General features: G+C 38.5%; 2 protein-coding genes across 4 annotated transcripts in view; one reads left to right on the top strand and one right to left on the bottom strand.

The window, feature by feature from the left end:
• Nucleotides 1-19448, top strand: part of METTL9 (methyltransferase 9, His-X-His N1(pi)-histidine) — a 45209-nt gene that overhangs the window by 23009 nt on the left and 2752 nt on the right. Inside the window, exon 5 of one of the 3 annotated variants that reach the window (XM_022588563.3) lies at nt 340-14809. The exons of the other annotated variants lie outside the window; for them this stretch is intronic. Coding sequence (XP_022444271.1) covers nt 340-422 — 83 coding nt within the window. The 3' untranslated portion in view covers nt 423-14809. Of the gene's footprint in view, nt 1-339; nt 14810-19448 lie in introns of those variants that run through there. 3 annotated transcript variants of the gene reach the window in all.
• On the bottom strand, nt 7153-17988 carry IGSF6 (immunoglobulin superfamily member 6). Its single transcript, XM_022588565.3, has 7 exons — nt 17883-17988; nt 14167-14523; nt 11663-11769; nt 11528-11548; nt 10976-11023; nt 10546-10626; nt 7153-9001 (listed from the first exon to the last, which is right to left on the bottom strand). Exons 1-7 carry the CDS (start codon nt 17947-17949, stop codon nt 8942-8944), a joined length of 741 nt encoding a protein of 246 aa, XP_022444273.1. The 5' UTR covers nt 17950-17988; the 3' UTR covers nt 7153-8941.

The raw sequence follows: 19448 nt of genomic DNA, 5'->3' as shown, positions 1-19448 counted from the left end.
CCTGGAATTTAACAGAGTACAGTTAACCCATGTAAAATACCACCTTGGTTAATGTTCGTCTTAATGTGGATTTTATAGAACTCTAGTACTCCCTTTGCAGTGGTAAGAATTAATACTCAGATGGATCTGCCTGCTCAAGACTGAAAGCCTAAAATGCTTTTAAATGGAGCCTTAACCACTTAATTTATTAGCTTATGAGCTGAGTCGAGCAATAAATGATGCCTTTTAATCTACCTGAATATACCTGCCAAATGTTACAGCTGTTTCATATTTTACATCTCTTGTCCCAGACTCTTAATAATGATAAATGCTGTTGTTATCCATTTTTTCCTTTTGAAGACCACTTGTGTCCCAGCATGTATCATTTCTTTGACGTTTGGTTTTCTGATTGCACGGTCTTGCTCTTCAGCACCACTGAATGAAGAATATCTCAGAAGAAATGGTTTGATTTCATATTGCTTCACATTTACTTTTGGCCAGAGACATTCATTCATACTTGGTTTTCGCTTATGTGGTTTGCATTTTAGATCATGTTGAAAGTTATGACTTTAAACCTCTTTTGAATTTTCGTAAGTTATTGTACAGTAATGTAAAAATTATTTATTATATAAGTAATACATGTTAATATTTTTAAGTCTTTTTCTCTTTCACTGCCTTGTTCAGCTTTGTGTTCAAAAACTGTAAGAGCTTGTAGACATTTTAAAGAAATCCATTAGTATTTTGTAAGCATCGTAGTTATCAAATACCTGTGAAAATCTGTGTCTTAAGGAATAACACTGAAGTTTACTTATAACTGTGGATTTGTGTTGCCATTCACTTGCTCCTTCTTTTCTTCTTATTTTTTCTCCCTCAGGTCTTAGTCCCTTCTGATTTCATGCTTGTCTTAACATTTGCCAAATGGTTTTAGGTTTGTGTTGGTGGTGGGGAAAATGGAGAATTCTTTAGACATAGGAGGGTGGGAAGGAGAATAGATAGAATAGATGTCCCCTCCCCCATCTAACTTCTCCATTCCTGTGTTGAATCCTTTTGTCATGGTAAAGAAAAAAACTGCTTTAATGTGTGAGTGCCCATATAGTGCATATACGTGTTGTATAGGGGAAAACCTGGTAAATGTTGTCCTTGATAATTTAGCAGCCTGACCTTGTTTCAGTGCTGTTCCCTGTGTAACTAAACCTCGGCTCCATCTCACTGCATTGCAGTCACTAGTCATCAGGTTGTAAGGTCCAGGCTTCCTGTGTCCTGTTGGGCAACCACAAGATGGAACTTTAATGCTACTTCCTGACATAGCAGGAGGTGGAAGAGCAAGGGAAAAAACATCAATCTAACCATGAATTTTATTTCCTTGTGGTTTTTTTTTTTCTTTTTTGCTGTACGCGGGCCTCTCACTGTTGTGGCCTCTCCCGTTGCGGAGCACAGGCTCCGGACGCGCAGGCTCAGCGGCCATGGCTCATGGGCCCAGCCGCTCTGCGGCATGTGGGATCTTCCCGAACCGGGGCACGAACCCGTGTCCCCTGCATCGGCAGGCGGACTCTCAACCACTGCGCCACCAGGGAAGCCCTCCTTGTGTTTCTGACACTAAAAATTGAAAAGAAGTTAAACTGGACAAGAGGGCAGTCTCTAGTAAGGCCTGAAAACAAGCTCCTTGATTGTGGTTGCACAGTTGCCTGTTGAATCCAAGGAGTCTGGTGTGTGATACACAGCAAACTGAGCAGCGGAGCCTTGTTGCTGTGGGTGACCTTTAGTGACCTATAAGTTTTGTAGACTGCTTGTGGCACTCTATTATTGCTTCCTTTCTCTAAGTCACTAATTAGATCCTGATGATTTCCATGTGACACTGTGTGAAGACCCAGGAGGTGCAAAGTGATCTTGCTGTGAGTTCATGTATATGGGGCTGGTTTAAGGATATGTGAGTGTACTTTTCACGCTTGGCTCAATTTATTTTTTAACAAAAGCAGTTGTAGATGAAATGATTACTTGTGTAATTTTTTTTGATTTGTCTTGAAGTTGAACCACAGCAATTTTGTTGCTTAGGTTAATTTAGGGAAAAAAAAAGCAAAATGTATCTTTGTAATTTCAGTTTGTTTGGTTTGCTGACCCAATTCTGGTTGGGGGTTATTAAACCTAGTGAGAATTGTTTTAAGCATCAAAAAGGGGCAAAGTATGTAATCAAGAAAAGGAGACTTATTTTGAAAAAATGAAAATTTAGTGATGTTTAATTTTTCAAAATTGTAATTTTTATGAAAAGGTAATTCATGGTCAAAAAGAGTTCAAGCAGCTTGCAACAGAGTATAAAAGGAGGTTTCTTATCCACTCGTTACACAGTCTTGTTCAGGTTTCTTGAATAGTTTTCTAAAGATAGTCTATGCAAATATGTGTGAACATGAAAAAATTGATTCTATAATTAAAGCCCATTATAAGTAGTTTCATTGCCCTTTTCCTCTTAAGTATGTCTAGGAAATTATTCCTTACTAGTGCGTAAGTATCTACATCCTTCTCTACGTGTAAGCAGTGGTGTGCTGGAGCTGGTTTTACTGGCTCAGGAGAGCTGATTGTTATCTTGGCAGGAATTTAGTGAACTGGTTGTTAAACTCGGCCATTATTGAAATTGACCTCAATGGGAGTACTTACACCATGGAAATTGGCAAACTCTACAAATAGTCTCTCCCTTCTCCTAGCTGATTGGTAAACCTTTACCAGCACACTGCTGGGCATTTGGTAACTTTACTAGAGGAGGCCTCTGTTGACTTATGACTTTTAGATACCAGCAGTTTGCCTTATAAATATTTACAAGTGAAATGAACATTCTTAGGCAAGTCTTTTGCACACGTGTAAGTAGGTATCAGGATGTTTTCTGCTTCAAGAAACAGAAGGAGCAACTAAAAGTAGCTTTTAAAAATTAAGAGTTTACTTTAGAAAAGTGATTTCAAGGTTGGTTAATTCAGTGATGAAAGTGTCCACTGAAGTTCAGAACTTGCTTTCATTTCTTCATCTTCAGTGTGTTGACATTCCCGTCGCAATTACAAAATGGCTGATGAAGTGCCAAGCATCATGTGTAGGCATGACAGAGTCTTGGAAAGAAAGAGGCATTTTCTCCCATCCTTTTTTTTTTTTTCTAAAGTGATGGAAACCTTTTCCAGAAATCTCCCTGGCACATCGCACTTTTTCCCATCGGTAAGGATGGGGGCACATGCCCTGCCCAACCAGCAACTGGCAGGCAGGTTAGGACAATTGTGATGCAGGTCTGGGGAGGGAGTCTGCCCTGAGCATATTTACACTGTGAGACTGAGCTTGCAGTGAAGGTGGGAGGGATACTCTTATGCAGATATCTTTATCATTTAAAAAGTGTTTACTGAGTGATGCTGGAGATAAATTAGCGAAAAACATACAAATATCCTTGTCCTCATGGAGATTATGTTCTAATGAGGAAGACAGACTGTAAACAAATGGCATGTTGTTGGTGATAAATGTTATGGAGAAAAATAAACAATAAAAGCAAAACAGGAGCTTCTTGGAATTGGGGGTTGGGTTTGGGCGCTATAATTTTAAAGAGGGGGGCTCAGGGAAGGGCCTCTCTTAGAGGGTGATGTAGGGAAAAGGCTGAAGGAAGTAAGGTTTATGGTTATCTGGATGATACATTTCTAGGAGTGGAACTGCTTGTTAAAGAGCGAGTTTTCCAGGGCTTCCCTGGTGACGCAGTGGTTGAGAGTCTGCCTGCTGATGCAGGGGACACGGGTTCGTGCCCTGGTCTGGGAAGATCCCACATGCCGCGGAGCGGCTGGGCCCGTGAGCCGTGGCCGCTGAGCCTGCGCGTCCGGAGCCTGTGCTCCGCAACGGGAGAGGCCACAACAGTGAGAGGCCCGCGTAATTAAAAAAAAAAAAAAGAGTGAGTCTTCCAAATAGCTACACTGTGATCCTAACACCATTTATTGAGTAATCATCTTTTCCCCAATGCTTTGAAATGCCACCTAAATCATAGACTAAAGTCCTATAATGTGTTTGGTTCTGTTCTCTTAAGATTTATCCTCCTATATGTGTGCCAATACCAAAATACTTTAATTACTGTAGCTTTATCATGCTTGTTAGTATCATAGCACTAGTCTTTCTTAATCAGTTTCTCTTAGATTTTTCTTGGCTTATTTATTTAACAGATCAACTTTAGCATTAACTTGCCTAGTTCCCCTATATTTATCGGTTAATTTAGGGAGTATTGAGTCTTCTTAGCTAATAATAGGATGTCTTTCAATTTATTCAGTTATGTTCATTAGTAACAAAATTTTCTTCATAAATGTCCTGCACAAGTTTTGTTAGATTTATTCTAATGGTGTGTGTGTGAGATATTATAAATAGGAATTTTTCTTCCTTCATGATTAAAAAAATAAAAAATTTTCCCAGCTTTATATAATTGGCAAACATTTTTTGTATTTAATGTGTTCAACATGATGATTTAGTATACAGTATACATTGTGAAATGATTGCTGCAATCAAGTTAATTAGCACATCCATTACCTCACATAGTTACCTTTTGTGTGTGTGTGTGTGTGTGTGTGTGAGATGAGAACACTTAAGATCTATTCTTTTAGCAAATTTAAAGTATACAGTTCAGTATTATTAACTGTAGTCACCAGGTGGTACATTAGATCCCCAGAACTTTTTCATCTTATAACTGAAAGTTTGTATCCTCTGACCAACATCTTCTTATTTCCCCCACCCACCAGCTCCTGGCAACCAACATTCTCTTCTCTGGTTCTGCAAGTTTGACTTGTTTCAATTCCACATATAAGTGTGATCACATAGTATTTGTTCTTCTGTGTCTAGTTTATTTCAGTTAGCATAATGTCCTACAGGTTCATCCATGTTGTCTCAAATGGCTCTCCCATCATATTTTAGAGTGGATATTATGCATACACAGACAAGCAGTTGTTTTGTGTGTGTGTGTGTGTGTACCAGTTTTGTAACCATTTACCTTATTGGATTATTTTAGTGTGTCCAGTAGTCTTCAGCATTGATTCTCTTGGGTTTTTTTTTTAATACAGTTATAGCATCTGCAGATGGTTTTAATACTTCCTTCTCATTTTTAGACTTTTTTTTTTTTTTTTTTTTTTTTGGTACAAGTGAATTTGTAGTTATTTCCAGAAAATGTTAAAGAAAAAAATGGTGGAAATTTTTGCTTTGTTTTTTACCTTAATGAAAAAATACTTTAAATATGATTCTGTCTTTTGGCTTGAGATTGCTGTTTGGCTTGAGATACATATTTTTTAAAAATCCTATTTTATTAAGAGCTTAAAAAGATCAGGAATCAATGTTGAATTTGCCACCTGTGTTTTCAACATCTATAGAGATAGGGTTTTTTCTCCATTGGCTTACTAAATTAATAGTACTTTCCTGATACATATCCACTCTTGCATCTCTGGGCTTAGGCAGAATAGTCTTGTATGCGCCACTAGATTGTATTTACAAAAACTCTAAATAAAAATATTAGCATTAATATTATTGAAAAATGATAGTTGGTCTGATCTGATCTTTTATTTGGAGGATGTAATCTTTGTCATGTTTTGGTATCAATGTTCTGCTGGTTTTGTAAAAAATAATTTCTAAGTTCTTTCTAATGCTCTGGAACAGTTTAAATAGCATTATGGTTATCCGCTTTTGGAAATTTGGTAGAATTCTCCTGTGAAACCAGCTAAGCCTGTGGGTTTTGAGAGGTAGCCACTGGCAACTTTCTCACTTTCTTTCAGGGTCATTGTTCAGATTAAATTAGACATGTTAAGTCTTAAAGTTCCCATCAGTCTAAATAGAAATAAGCTAGACTCTGGCCAGACTGCTTTGTTGAAGGAGCATGGGCTTTGAGGGCTGACCTGTTTTGAAACAGGGGTCAGCCCTTATTACCTGAGCCTCTCATTAAGCTTAGTGTTTCATCTGTAAAAATGGGGCTAATACCTACCTTGAGGTTTGTTGTGAAGATTAAATAACGTAATTTAAAGGATAGTGCCCAACCTTGTCTATCTCAGTATTGGTATTTGATACACGTTAGATTTTTTCATTCCATCCTATTCCATTACTTTGCTTTTATTTGTAGCTTCATTGATCAGATTTGTTCACAGTTCTTCACTTTGAAGTATTTGTCAATGTTTTTGCATTTTAACTTGGTCTCAGAACCTGTACCTTTTTCATCGGTTTATGTGACTTGACTCCACAGACACTTAACTATATGCCTATTAGCCCAGGGCTTCAGGCTCTCTCAGGTCTTATATAGTAGAGAGAAAGAAATGACTTATTTTGAAAATCTCGTTTACACCTTTTGGTATGTGGGTTTAAGTGCTCTTGTCTAGAGGGTAGGGTGTATAGACACTAGAACCATGTCTGTCCATTTTCGTCTTCAAGTTGTTTTAATATTATTTTCTTTTCATTGTCTTGGGAAATATAAATCTAAACAGAAAGCTATAGCTTGATCCTTTCCAGTGAAAATTCTGGATGCTCAGATAGCAGGAAAATTAATGTTAGGGATCCAGTGAACAGTCCTTATGAAGAGGGGTGAGGATCAATGGCTAGAGAGTGAAGTGTGCTTCATATCTTAGTTAAAATGCTGAAAAAATATTTTTCTATAGAAACATCGTTCAATTGCATTCATATAAAGGCATTTAAGAGCCTACTATGTACCAGGCAGTGCTAGGCAGTAGAAATAAAAAGAAATGAGACATGTGCTTCTAGTTTTAAAATACTTACAGAATAGTTCAGAAGATGTAAACAGACAATGGCAGGATAGTCTGATAAGAAACATGACAAAGTACTATCGCTTTAGAGAAGGAAAGATCCATTAACTGCTAGGGAAGTTTTCATGTAGGTGACATTTGACCTGTTTGTATCTGTGGAGCATTTTACCAGGCAGAGGGAGTGGCATGTGCAAAAGCATGAAGATGTGAACAAGGTGGGGTTCACAGGCGAGGACAAGTTCAGTGAGACCCAAGGATAGCATGCAAAAGAGGTTGGTTGCATAATAGTATAGCACTCAATAAATATTGTTGGCTACATGGATGGATAAAAGAATGAATATTATATATACATCAGGCGCTCATATATGACCTCAGGGAATATAACTACTTGGAAAAGTGTATTCCAAATTTTAGCTTAAAAATCAGTCTTTGAAACACAGTCTTTGGTTGTATTGGCAAAGATTTAATCTGAATCAAATATGAATTTGTCTTAGGGATTTTGCTTCCTTGTTAGTTACACAAAGAACAGTATATTTTCAGCCCTGAAAGTACCAAGTAATGATTCTCAGAAACGAAAAGGAAATGATCGAATCCAACACTTCTTCTGTTCACCTAGATGGTGTTTGTGGTTAGTGGTTTGGAAGTTCATTTATTTCAGCCAGGCCAGTGGTCTCAAAGTGGAGGGAGTACACGAGACAATTTATTTTGGGATATAGGAAGAAAATCTTAACATTTTTATTTATATTATTTTTAATGCCCATTGTTTAATTTCTATTTTTGTGTATACACATATACACACATAAGTGTATATGCATACACTATATAAATCACACACATGCACTCACACGTATATACATCCTACACACAAATAAAATGAGGTTATGTGCTCCCCTCTCTCCCCTTTCCATTTTTCCTGGCACATGTGATTAGAAAGGTTAGAGATTACTGATTTAAACCATTAGTACAAAACGCTTTCAAGGGATCTTAAAATATTCTAAACTTTGATCTGGGTTTTAAAAATAAGAATACATCTCATTTTATACCAGCTTAAGAGAAGCACTTTAATGAAATAAACATAATAGGTTGTAATTCATGTTTAGTAATGAACATATACTTGTAGGTACTTTAAGTAGATCTTTTTTTACACAGAAGTAACTTTCAGAGAAGAATTCATAACATGTTTTCTTAGTGAGATGGTAATGATGTGCCATAAACATCCTTGCTGTATACCCAGTCCCTTACCTAACATTTCCCTCCTAAGTTGGTTAAAAATCAACATTGCAATGGACAATACAAAACTATATACTTAGTATGATCCCAGCTATGTATAAAGTGTAGGTTTGTATAAGTGTGTATGTATGTGCACATATGTATATTTGTGTGTGTGTGTGTGTGTGTAATACAATGACTTTTTAAAGGGAAAAAAAAAATCAGTATTGCGAGGGCATTGTCAGGAACAGTGCATTGCCGAATCCTTCCCTGGTGCTGTTGTTTGGCACGAGGCTGACATCTAGAGTTGGATGTGGCTTATTTGTTCTGAGGTTTTTTCTGGTTGAACTTTCTGCTTTGGATTTTCTGTATATAAGTTATTGTATTCTTACTCTGTATTCTATTCTGGTCTCACTTTTTGTTGGTAGCATGATGTAAGTTATTTTGCATACCCTGGTAGGAAAATGTGCACTATACCATTGCCCCACTGCAGTACCAGAGGAAATAATTTTTGCTACAAAATACTTGTCAAGGTGATTTTTTCTAACTCAAGTTTTGCCACTCTCCTTCCTCCCTCCATCCTCCTTCCCTGCCAACTTAGTCTAATTGGCCCATCACTTCTACACACCGTAAAGACAGTTCTTCCATGCAAGACTGAGGCACATGGTGTGGCTTCAAATCTTCTTCAGGGCGACAGTCATCATGTGGTGCACCTCATATGTTGAATGAAGCAAATATAGGATATATGCTGTAATTGAAAGTTTTTGAAGATGTTTGACTGCTTAGAATTCTCCTAGCAAATTAGGAAAGTATTTTTCAGTTGCATTTTGTTGGGCTCTAGTATTGTGATAATTACTCTTAGTAATAGTTTCCTTATACTCTGACATTCTTCTTGTAGCCAGTTGACTTTTCCGTTTACTTTAAATTGTTTTTAAAAAAACCCTGATCAGTGTATGTCCATTGACACTTGCATAACTTCTGGAGTTGGATTTTCAGTGACTTAATTGAAAATCAGAAGATTTCTATGGTCTTTCATAGTTAGAAGGTGTGCTTCCATTTTCATAAGTGTTGTCTTTCTCCTGCTGCAATAGTAAATAATAAGCCATATTTTAAGTTATGTAACCAATAACGCCACACTACAAGCAACATATAAACTACAGTGCCAGCTTGCATCCTGGGTCCTAAATACCCTTCCAGTAACCTTAAAGGTCCAGTTACCATTTTCCCTTTATTTGGAGTAAGATGTGGGAACTGAAGAATAATTTTCTTGTTCAGATGCCATTGTCAAAGCCCTGGCTTAGAGCTTTAAAATTCCTACTTCCAGACCTGTCTTCAGGCCATTTAACTTGGTCTCTTTGCTGAAAAAGATGCCCCAGCATCAATAAGAAAAGAGTGTGAACAGGCATTTATAATTATTCAGAGTGACATCTTAGGTAATTAGGCCACTTCTTTATGTATTTGTATATACACTGAAGGATGAAGTGACCACGTAGATGATATTCTTTCCTGGATGAAAATCCTTTTCAGAAATTGGATTTTAAAAAACACACTTCAGGGGGCTTCCCTGGTGGCGCAGTGGTCAAGAATCCGCCTGCCAATGCAGGGGACACGGGTTCGAGCCTTGGTCTGGGGAGATCCCACATGTCGCCGAGCAACTAAGCCTGTGCGCCGTAAGTACTGAGCCTGCACTCTAGAGCCCACGAACCACAAATACTGAGCCTGCGTGCCGCAACTACTGAAGCCTGTGTGCCTAGAGCCCGTGCTCCGCAACAAGAGAAGCCACCCAATGAGAAGCCCGTGCATCGCCACGAAGAGTAGCCCCCGCTCGCCGCAGCAAGAGAAAGCCCACACGCAGCAACAAAGACCCCAGGCAGCCAAAAATAAATAAATAAATAAATAAAAAACCAAAACAAAGCCAAAAACCCCCCACACCTCATATCAGAATTTTGTTTCATTTGACTCATGGCTGCTGTTTAAGAAGAAAATATCTTTACTAGTATATAAGTTCATTATTTTGTATACATTTTAATTTAAATCTGAGCAGTTTGATCATGCATCATGGAAACCATCTGCTCTGCTGGCTCTAAAACAATGTCTTGTTTGAAAAACCTGTTTATATAGGACTTTAAAGAAACACTATCAGAATGTATTGTAGTCAGTATAGATGTATTCTTCCTATGACTACAACCCCAAAGACTGAAAAAAAAACCTCATTTCTTATTTTTATTAGCTGTATCTTTTTTAATGTGAACAAGTAAGTTTTCTATATAATTTGATCCACAAATGTTTGCAACATCTACTTAATGCTTACTACTGCATGCAAGATACAGTACGAAGTAGCTTTCAACCCACAAAAGCATCCTTGTCTGTACTGAAAACATTGCCTGTATCCAATGTGTTTCTGAAAGATTTCATGTCACTAAGATGCCAGCCTGGTGTCTATTGAATATTGCATCAGATGACCTTTGTTATGTATTTATCAAAGCAAGTTCTATATAAAAATGCATTTTGTGAAAATCCTCTTTCAGACGTTTGTAAAGGAAGACTTGGTTATCGATAGGTTGTTGGCAGCTTAGTTGTTTTTAGTTAAACATGCTTTATATCTTTTTTGATATTTTACACTTACAGGTTGTTGGTTTGTTTCCATGTGTCTCTTGGTATATAGTTCTTGAGCAATTTCCTGAAAAATACGCCGAGCACTCTTTTTCTATAAATACAAATAAGAAAAAAATGTATCTCTCTCAGGAATAAAAGCAATGATTATTGCACATCATCTCAGCCTTTTCTTTCTTTATTGCCACCAGTCTCAGAAACTACCCCGCCCAACACATCTATACCTAGTTAACTCTTGTATTTTGAGTATAGTAAGTAGAATTTATGATTGAGAACTATCAATTTACCACATATGTTACCATTATCATTTTTCTCAACAATAGGAAACAGTATCTGTGGTTGCAAGTTGTTCTTTGATGATGTTCTGAGTTTCTTAAATTATTTTGGATTTGAAGTAGTTACAACCACAATTCGAAAGATATTTTACTAGCATTGGTCTGTACCTTTTGTGAATCTTCTGTTTCTTTCTTTCTTAGAGTGTTAGATTTTGACTGTCAAGAAGAAAAGGAGAATCTTATAAGACACTTTATGTACTCAAAACAGTTGTGGCAGAGATCTCATACCATAATAAGGTTAAACTAACTTAATACTTAAATGGTAATGCAGTAAGAGTTAATAATTTTCATGTCATTTCTGAGATGCCTTATTAATAAAATAGCTCAAACTGATTGTAGGATTTATAGTAATCCTAATATAACATATACATCCCCCCTCTTGTAGCATGTGAATAACCAGAAGATAGTCTTTCTCAAAATCTTTAGGCCTTTTAAAGATATTTAAAGGCAGTTTCTAATCTCTTTTAACTTTTTTTTGCTCTTAAAGATTGTTCTTAGCCCTTTCATACCTCCCCCACCAGCGGAAAGTAGCATGTGTATGATGGTTATAAAGAAGGGTCTCTTATTCCCATATTACTGGGTTTTAAAAAGAAAACCCTGTAAATTGTGTACTCTGGTTAATAATTTCAGTGATGAAAATTTTTGCTTTCTTCTACAGACCTCTTCTGCAGGTGGTATTTCCTGCAAATGCAAAGGAAGATATTAATTAGATGAGCTATTTCTGAGGCTCCCAACATGTGGAGAGATGGAAATTATTTCCTTATGATAATATTCAAGGCAAGAAATTTGACTTACTTTGGTGAGGACGATGAAGTACACGAATACACCAGTGACGTAGATAGAGAGCAGTGATAAGAGGGCCGTCAGGAGACTCTGCAGTTCCTTGCTGAGAGCCTTCGTGTCTTTGTTAATTACAGATACAGAAAGAACCACAGTCACTATTGAAGCATATTATTGCAAATATATGTATAAAGTATAATCGAAACTACATGTTAGAGGTGAAACATGAACTTATTCTATATTTGGCTATTCATATAAAAATTTATTCAGGGTCTCTTGATTCAGAAAGTACTCAAGTATATGATATAGTTAAAGCCAGTTCATTAGTTCTTTAAATGTATTATGCCCAACATGTTATTCATTTTTAAAACTTAAAATTTTTAAAGATTCAATTAATTACTTGTCATAATGCTAAGAATCACTTTTTTTTTTTTTTTTTTAGAATCACTTTTTATATAAAGTTTTGCTGAAAGTTAGATAAACATTAAGAGTTTGTTCAAGGGTGTTTAAAGTTTCTTTTAGTAGATATGATGTACAAGTGTCACCAAGAGCCTGTTTATGGAGTTAAGATACTTTCCCATGTGTATTTATAACCTTGAACTGTTCAGTACACACAGCTGAACAGCGCAGTTCTCTAAGAGCCTGAGAAGGCCGTACATTGAGACTTTAGTGCTCACTGCATGCTGAAAAGGCAGGCATTGTTATATGTGCCCCTTATTTCTAATAAAGTTCTGGAAGTGGAATTATTGAATCCATTTGCACATTCTGAATTTCTCCCTCCTTGCAGGAAGTGTCCTGTGCCCTAGGTAGTGATGAAGTAACACACCCTGTCTTCAGGTACCTGAGTATTTGAAATACAAAATCCATTTAGATTTATAATTGTTATCCGAATAACTTGTACTTTTCAACTAAATATCCCATAGATGCTTATCGTGTGAACTCAGTTTATACAACGTACATTTTTCTTGTGAAACTAACAAATCAACCATATCTGTAAAACTTAAAAAGTTTCAAGTGTGAAATTAGGAGCTCTGTAGAAAAGGAAATTGCCATGTCTATCTTAGTGGTACTTTCATTCCTGTTCCTCAAGAAGAATGTTTCTTCACATAAGCTTGCAGGTTTGAAACCTTCATCTCTTTACAAACCATTTTTCTTCTAATATTTTTTATAGAAGACGAATGCATGCAGTGAGATATACAGATCTCCAAAGCTGTTGTGTTTGTTTTAATACCTATAGCTAATGTTTATTGAGCACTTGCTATGAACCAGGCACCATTAAAAGTGCTTTATGTGTATTAACGCGTTTATAATTTACCTTACAGGTGAGAATAAACTAAGGTTAAATGACAGTGGAATAGCAAAAGGCCATTAGAGCACCAAAGCAGGGGTTAAAATACAGGACCATCTGGGCTCCTCAAAGCCCTGTTTTAAAACCAAAAGGCTGGTTAATTTGAGTTTACGTTTTAATGATCTCAGCGCTCATCATACCAGAGTTTTTTTTTTTTAAAGAAGATGTTGGGGGTAGGAGTTTATTAATTAATTTTATTATTTATTTTTGCTGTGTTGGGTCTTCGTTTCTGTGCAAGGGTTTTCTCTAGTTTTGGCAAGCAGGAGCTACTCTTCAACGCGGTGCGTGGGCCTCTCACTACTGCGGCCTCTCTTGTTGCAGAGCACAGGCTCCAGACGCGCAGGCTCAGTAGTTGTGGCTCACGGGCCTAGTTGCTCCGCGGCATGTGGGATCCTCCCAGACCAGGGCTCGAACCTGTGTCCCCTGCATTAGCAGGCAGATTCTCAACCACGGCGCCACCAGGGAAGCCCATACCAGAGTTTCTTTAAAGGCGAGAGGTCTGAGAAAAAGCACGGAGTTGCTGCCCTTCTTTTCCTTCGCCCAGAATCACGTGAAGCTTTTCCTCTGAAATTTCTTAATTTATAGAATTTAGCTAGGCTCCGTGTCCTCACTTGCATGAGGAAATTGTCATGGAGTTTAGTAAATCTCAAGAAGCCAGGGCCACACCGACCTTTTTTCTGTTCATTATCTATGCAGAAGGGGTAGGGTCAGGGATCCCCCAGTGGCTTCACCTAAAATTTGTGTTTATTCTCCATAATGCATTTTTTTTTTCTGGGTCCAATTTATTGATCGCTTTCGCTTCTCCAGTGTTTTGTTCTAGATGGTGCAATACCAGACTAGATACTGACAAGGCTGTCAGTTAATCATCACATTTCAATCAGTGTAACATACAAAAGGAGGACATAGTTGGTCAGCCTTTGCCAGTAAAGTCTGGACATGGAAAGAGAATATAGCACCCACATAACCCTGACTCTGTGTCTGTGGAGGCTGGGAGATGGTGTCAGAGGAGTTCTTGAATCCAGACTTCATGTTAGCTTGTGTGCAGGTCACACTCTTCACTGGCTCGGGTACTAAGTTATCAAATTTACCTCATAATCTCTGCATATAAGTATTGTGATGCATTTCGGGGGCAGAGCAGAACGCAGTGTTCGGGAATAAAGTCTTGACTAACCTCTTACCACCAGCACAGTCCCTCCTCCTGTCCGCTTAGCTCTCGGTTCCTTTGAACTGGGAAAGGCTATTCCACAGATGTAGATTGCACTGTCATTGAAAGTCAGCCTGTTTACAGTGAGGGAAACTTGGTTTTGTGCCAGATTCACAAGTGTGAATTTGTCTGTCTCATCTCTGCATCCATCCAAGCACAGGTTCTCGGGCTGGAGAGCGCCATAGCGAAACCACAGGCTTGTTGGTTGCTCTGCAGGGCACCCCGCTGTGGAGAAAGAGCACTGTATGGTCACAGCCTTTTGAGTGTAGTCCACTTCAAGGGAAGGTGGTTGAACCACCGAGATGGTACAGTTGCGCACGGCACCTGCAGGAGGAAGCAGGTGAGCCTGTTTAGTGGGCCTCTCACCTCCCTTTGTGCTTCCGTTTTATTGACATTTTGGGGTGAAGAATCGTTGAAAGCCATCGCTTTCTTTTTCTTGCCTCACTCCCAGCACAGACAAGACTGTAAAAGCAGACACTGGTGACAATATTTTATAATAACTATAAATGGGGTATAACCTTTAAAAATTGTGAGGTTGTACACCTGTAACTTACATAACATTGTACATCAACTTTACTTCAATTAAAAAAATTTGAGACTAAAAAAAAAAGTAGACACTGGTATTCCTCACTTTTCCTAACTCTCCGAGTTTCCTAACCTCAGCCTGCTGTTGTGCAGTGATGTCTGGTACTTGAGGGCAGCCCCAGAGAGGTCCCGGGAATCTGCATTATCATGAGCGGAGGTGACAGCAGATCCAGAGTCAGAAGTTCGGGGTCCACATGTACACTTGTGGTGTACGTACAAGCTTTCCTCTGACCTCCCTATGCAGATCACTTACTCTCTCAGGACCCGTTTCCTCATCCGTACCCCCTGGCCTCACAGGAGTGTTGTGTTCAATGTGGTAATAGGTATCAAAGCCCTTCATGCAAATGTCACGCCCACTGATTGAGCACATGGGCAGTAGGGATTTGGGGGGGGGGGCCTTGTGGCAGTTGTGATTGCTAGGAATTCATGACAATTTACAATTGTTCTTTTATGAGTCTAGTTGTCCCAGTGGGAAACATTATAAAAGGCAAGATGTACATCTGGGAAAATGTAGCCCTGGCTTAGCCTACAGTGTCTTTGATTACTGAGCAGAGGCCTAATGAGTTGGCCGTGCCACAGCCCAGCAAGTTGGATTTCTTCCTGGCACTTGTACATTGCTTTGTAGTCTCTTGTAGCTTTCATCTATTTGATGAGAGTGTAGCTCCTGGAGCACACACTTTAGTTCGGATCCTAGCTCTGCCAGTTCCTAGTTCTCTGGTCTGTTTCCTCATTAGCAAAATGGGGATAGTATCGTGCACCTCATGAGTTTAGCGGGAAGTTTAAGTGAGGCCATGTATGCATAAGGAGTATTTACTTACCTAAGTCTTAGTAAGTATTTAATAAAAGGTAGCTATTTCTGTTGCCACCATTATTCCATTAATGGGCAGTGTCATATGCCCATTTTAGAGATAATTGTGGACATCTCAGCAATGTGTTAGCAGGGCCGGGATTAGATATCCAGTTCAGTGCTCTCTCCGCCACGTCCTGCTGCTTTCATGTCATAGAGGTCGGGTCCCTACTTTGGCCTTCTTTCTGTCTAATGGAAAGCTGCTCAGGTGTTTATAAATGGGAAGACATCCCCTCAACCCTTTTGGGATCAAGGGAGAGGCTCTATGTGAAATAGTATTGGTTGAGACAAATTGGAATTTTTGCATGTTTTTAGTCTGACTTTGCCTGGTTATATGTTTCCATGTGGTCTTATTTGTCTGACTTTGTCCTTTGCTACTGTAAACGAAATTGAAAGGTAATCCAAGTGGTCTGATGTAAGTTTCAGACGAGCTTTTTGTCACCTAACATTTTTGTTATAGGTCCTGACCCAGAACAGAAGAATTAAAACTAGAATCATGGTATCTGTGATGCAGATCTGTTCTCACCATGTTTTAATTTTAGTATTTGTACAATTGAAGACGAGCTGGGAGCTTTTCAGCAACCTGATAAATGTAAACCAGATGAGAGGGTAAAGTCACTTGGAGAAGACCAGGCTTCCTACTTCTTCAGCTGAGGGACTTAGCTTCACTCCTAAGTCTGATAACTGTAAGCACAGGTCTCCTACCCAGACTCAGTCACCTTAGAAGTAAAGAAACGCTTTACAAGGTATAGTGATCATTATGTATGGAAACTTGAAATGGAAGTGGGCCTACCGAGCCACAAAGTTAACCAGCAGTGTCCCAGTGTCAGGTCCTCTGTCACATAGAGTTTTTAACAGGGAAGCTGCCTTTTAACATTTTTCTTGGAGAGCTAGTGCTCCAGGGTAAAATAAATATTTGCAACTTTGGAGTTTCATGTCTCTGCTCATTTCTGACTACTGCCTGAGAAGGGAGAAAACCAGTTGCAGTGGTTTCCTGTGAGAGCACAGACTGTGAGGACACTGCTGCCCCTTCCCCCATGCTGTGAAGCAACATCTTAGTGAAAAAAGGGAAGTTTGGATGATATGTCACACCGCAGCCCACTCCTTGAAAAATTTCTCTTTAAGAACTCCCACATTCTGTAGGATTTTTAAAAAAAAGTACAGTACCCTCTGAAAAGGTTGAAAGTTTATCTTCTTAGTGGAGGGAATAAAAAAAGATTACTATTTTTGAAGACCAAGGTAGAAAATACATAGAAAATTAATTTTTTGACGCTTTCTAAAAAAAGCCTTTTTGGAAAATTTCGAACATATGCAGAAGTAGTCGACCAGCACAGTAACTTCTTTGCCGTCACCTGACTTCAACGCAATGTTGTTTCACCTCTTCTCCCTGCTTGCTCCTTCACGCCTGTGTTATTTTAGGGCAAATTCCAGATATTTTATCTGCACATCTTTCAAAATATATCTTTAAAAGATAAGAATTCTTCTTTAAAATAATACTAATTAAAATATATTAAAAGTAATATATACATATTAGGGGGAAAAAGACTATAACTGAAAGTAGAAGCAAAAAAATCACCCATAGTCCTTTCATCACCCCCACCAAAATCACTGTTAACGTTTTAATATATTTCTTGACAGATGAGAAAAAAATCATTTTAAGAGCTTTTGCTCCCTTTCCTGCCTTATGACCCAAACTTTGTGGGCAAATCTGAGATTATTAGATTTATTAGAACTATGGTGAGATTATTAGAACTGTGATGTAGGAAACTCATAGAGAAAAAAACAGGTATAGGCATCCATATATTATGAGATGATGATTCTTCAAGGGAGGAGCCATTGCAGCTGTTTTTTTAAATGACAAATACTTTAATTTATACAAATTCAGCTTTTCTGAAGCACCGTGCTTTAAAAATATTCAAGTATTGTTTAGTGCAGCGTGAGTTCAGCTGTATGGGAACTGAATTGTTGATTACTAACATGTGATTTTACGAATAGTTTCAACCCTTTGTCTGGTGAGGTGCTCTTCTCTACAGCTGCATAAGAGCAAAGGACATTTTCAGTGTTAATATGAAATTTTTTCTCAGCTCTTTTATTACCTGTTTCTCTGAGAAAAAAACATTTATCACCTTAGACAATTTCCATAATGTTATACATTTAAAAATTAATCTGTAGGGGCTTAAAATATAAATGAATTAGGCGAAAAGTAGCAATTGATTTAAATAAAATGGAGGGAAAAATAAAAGAACCTTACCGACATGAAATAGAATCAGATTGAGTTCCAGACCGAGAATGATTTTGCCTCTGTTCACAGTCTCCATTTCTGTGTGTATGTGTGACGTGGTTGGTGGGATTGTGTATTTGAAGAGAGTTGGCTTTTTTTTTTTTTAAAGAACGGAAGAACCAAAGAGAGGAACTCTTATTAAGGAACTATAATCGGGAACTTTTTGAAATTGTGTAAAGATTGTTTGTAATCCAGTTTCACCATTGAAAGTTGAGATTTTAGCCTAGAGCACATTTCTAAATGTTCATATGTTCACATTTTTCTTGGATTTTACAAATCCTTGAAAGTGTTAGATGTTTTGAGTGAGACTTTGATTTACACGTGGTGCATATTCTCAGGATGTATTGTTTGACGGATAATTCGTACTTTAAATTTCTAGAGCGGTTCAGTCGCTGGTCTTGGGGCATCTAATTTGTGCTTAGTGCTGGGCCAGTAACTTCTGGAAATGGAGGAGAAGCAGAAGGAAGTGTCTTCACGTAGAGACAAGAGAAAAATTAGTGAACGGTACATCAGAGTACAATGAAGAAATAAGTTGTGTACCATTAACTAGTTGTGCCCCAGTTTGTGTGACCCCTTTTATTGTGCTGTGAAACAGATGTGTGGAATCTCTGTCATCCCCAGCCCCTTGGGGGCTTCATCAGTCAGGTTCTTTGTAAGCAACAGAAAATGACTTGGGCTGACTTAAGCAAAGGGTAGTTTACTGAAAGGATTTGGGGTAGCTCAGCGAGTCACTGGAAGGACTGGAGAATCGTGTATGGGGGTCTACACACAAGACACATGCCCCAAAACATACTATAAAACTCATCCAAAGAGCACACTGACGCCGCCAAGCACTAGATGCTGTGGCTGGACCAAAGCCTGTCGGTAGTACCGCTCAACGCGGCCCAGCTGCTTGGTCTCACGCCACTGCTCCGCCTCCCCAGAGAACGAGCCTCATGTCCCCACTTCTCTGGGTCACTAGCTCCTCCTTCCAGGTGAGCTTAGGTCGTGTGCCAGTGCCTTAGCTGCAAGAAAGGCAGGGAGAGCTGCTTCCCCAGGCTTTGTCTTCCACCAGGAAGAGGGTGCTGGGCCACTGAAAAGAGTGAAAATCTTCCCACTGTACTGTTTGTACTCTTGGCACCTGTTGATTATATTTTGTCATTTACGGAAAGTTATTCTCAGTCTGAATTTAGTAACACTTTTAGTATTATTGTGTTTTTTCCATCATCATAGCATCTAAAAGCACCCCCAAATTTATATCTACTATTGTGTGTGTGTGTGTGTGTGTCTGTAGTCAGTGCTTGGTATGTGTGTGAACTTGAAGACCTTTTCTAGCCCCCCAGTATCTGGGCATCTGATGCTCATGGGTTTGGAAATGACTAACATAACATAGACTTCAGTCACTATTCCAAGAAGTGCTGAATTGATTCATCCATTCTAGTGTGTAACCACTCTGGTTCTGGAGCTTAACTTTTATGAAATTGTTCTGGAAAGTTAGAGAGTGGATTGACTTCCCTTGAAAACATACTGAATGATCTGTTTTTATAAATTAAAACC

Source organism: Delphinapterus leucas, chromosome 15, assembly GCF_059928025.1.
Source record: "Delphinapterus leucas isolate spDelLeu-1000000601 "Yukka" chromosome 15, BTC_Dleu_Yukka2, whole genome shotgun sequence".
In the NCBI taxonomy this organism is placed as follows: Eukaryota; Metazoa; Chordata; class Mammalia; order Artiodactyla; family Monodontidae; genus Delphinapterus; species Delphinapterus leucas.
The sequence above is the reverse complement of the archived record's forward strand: the minus strand, read 5'-3'. Positions and strand labels throughout refer to the sequence as shown.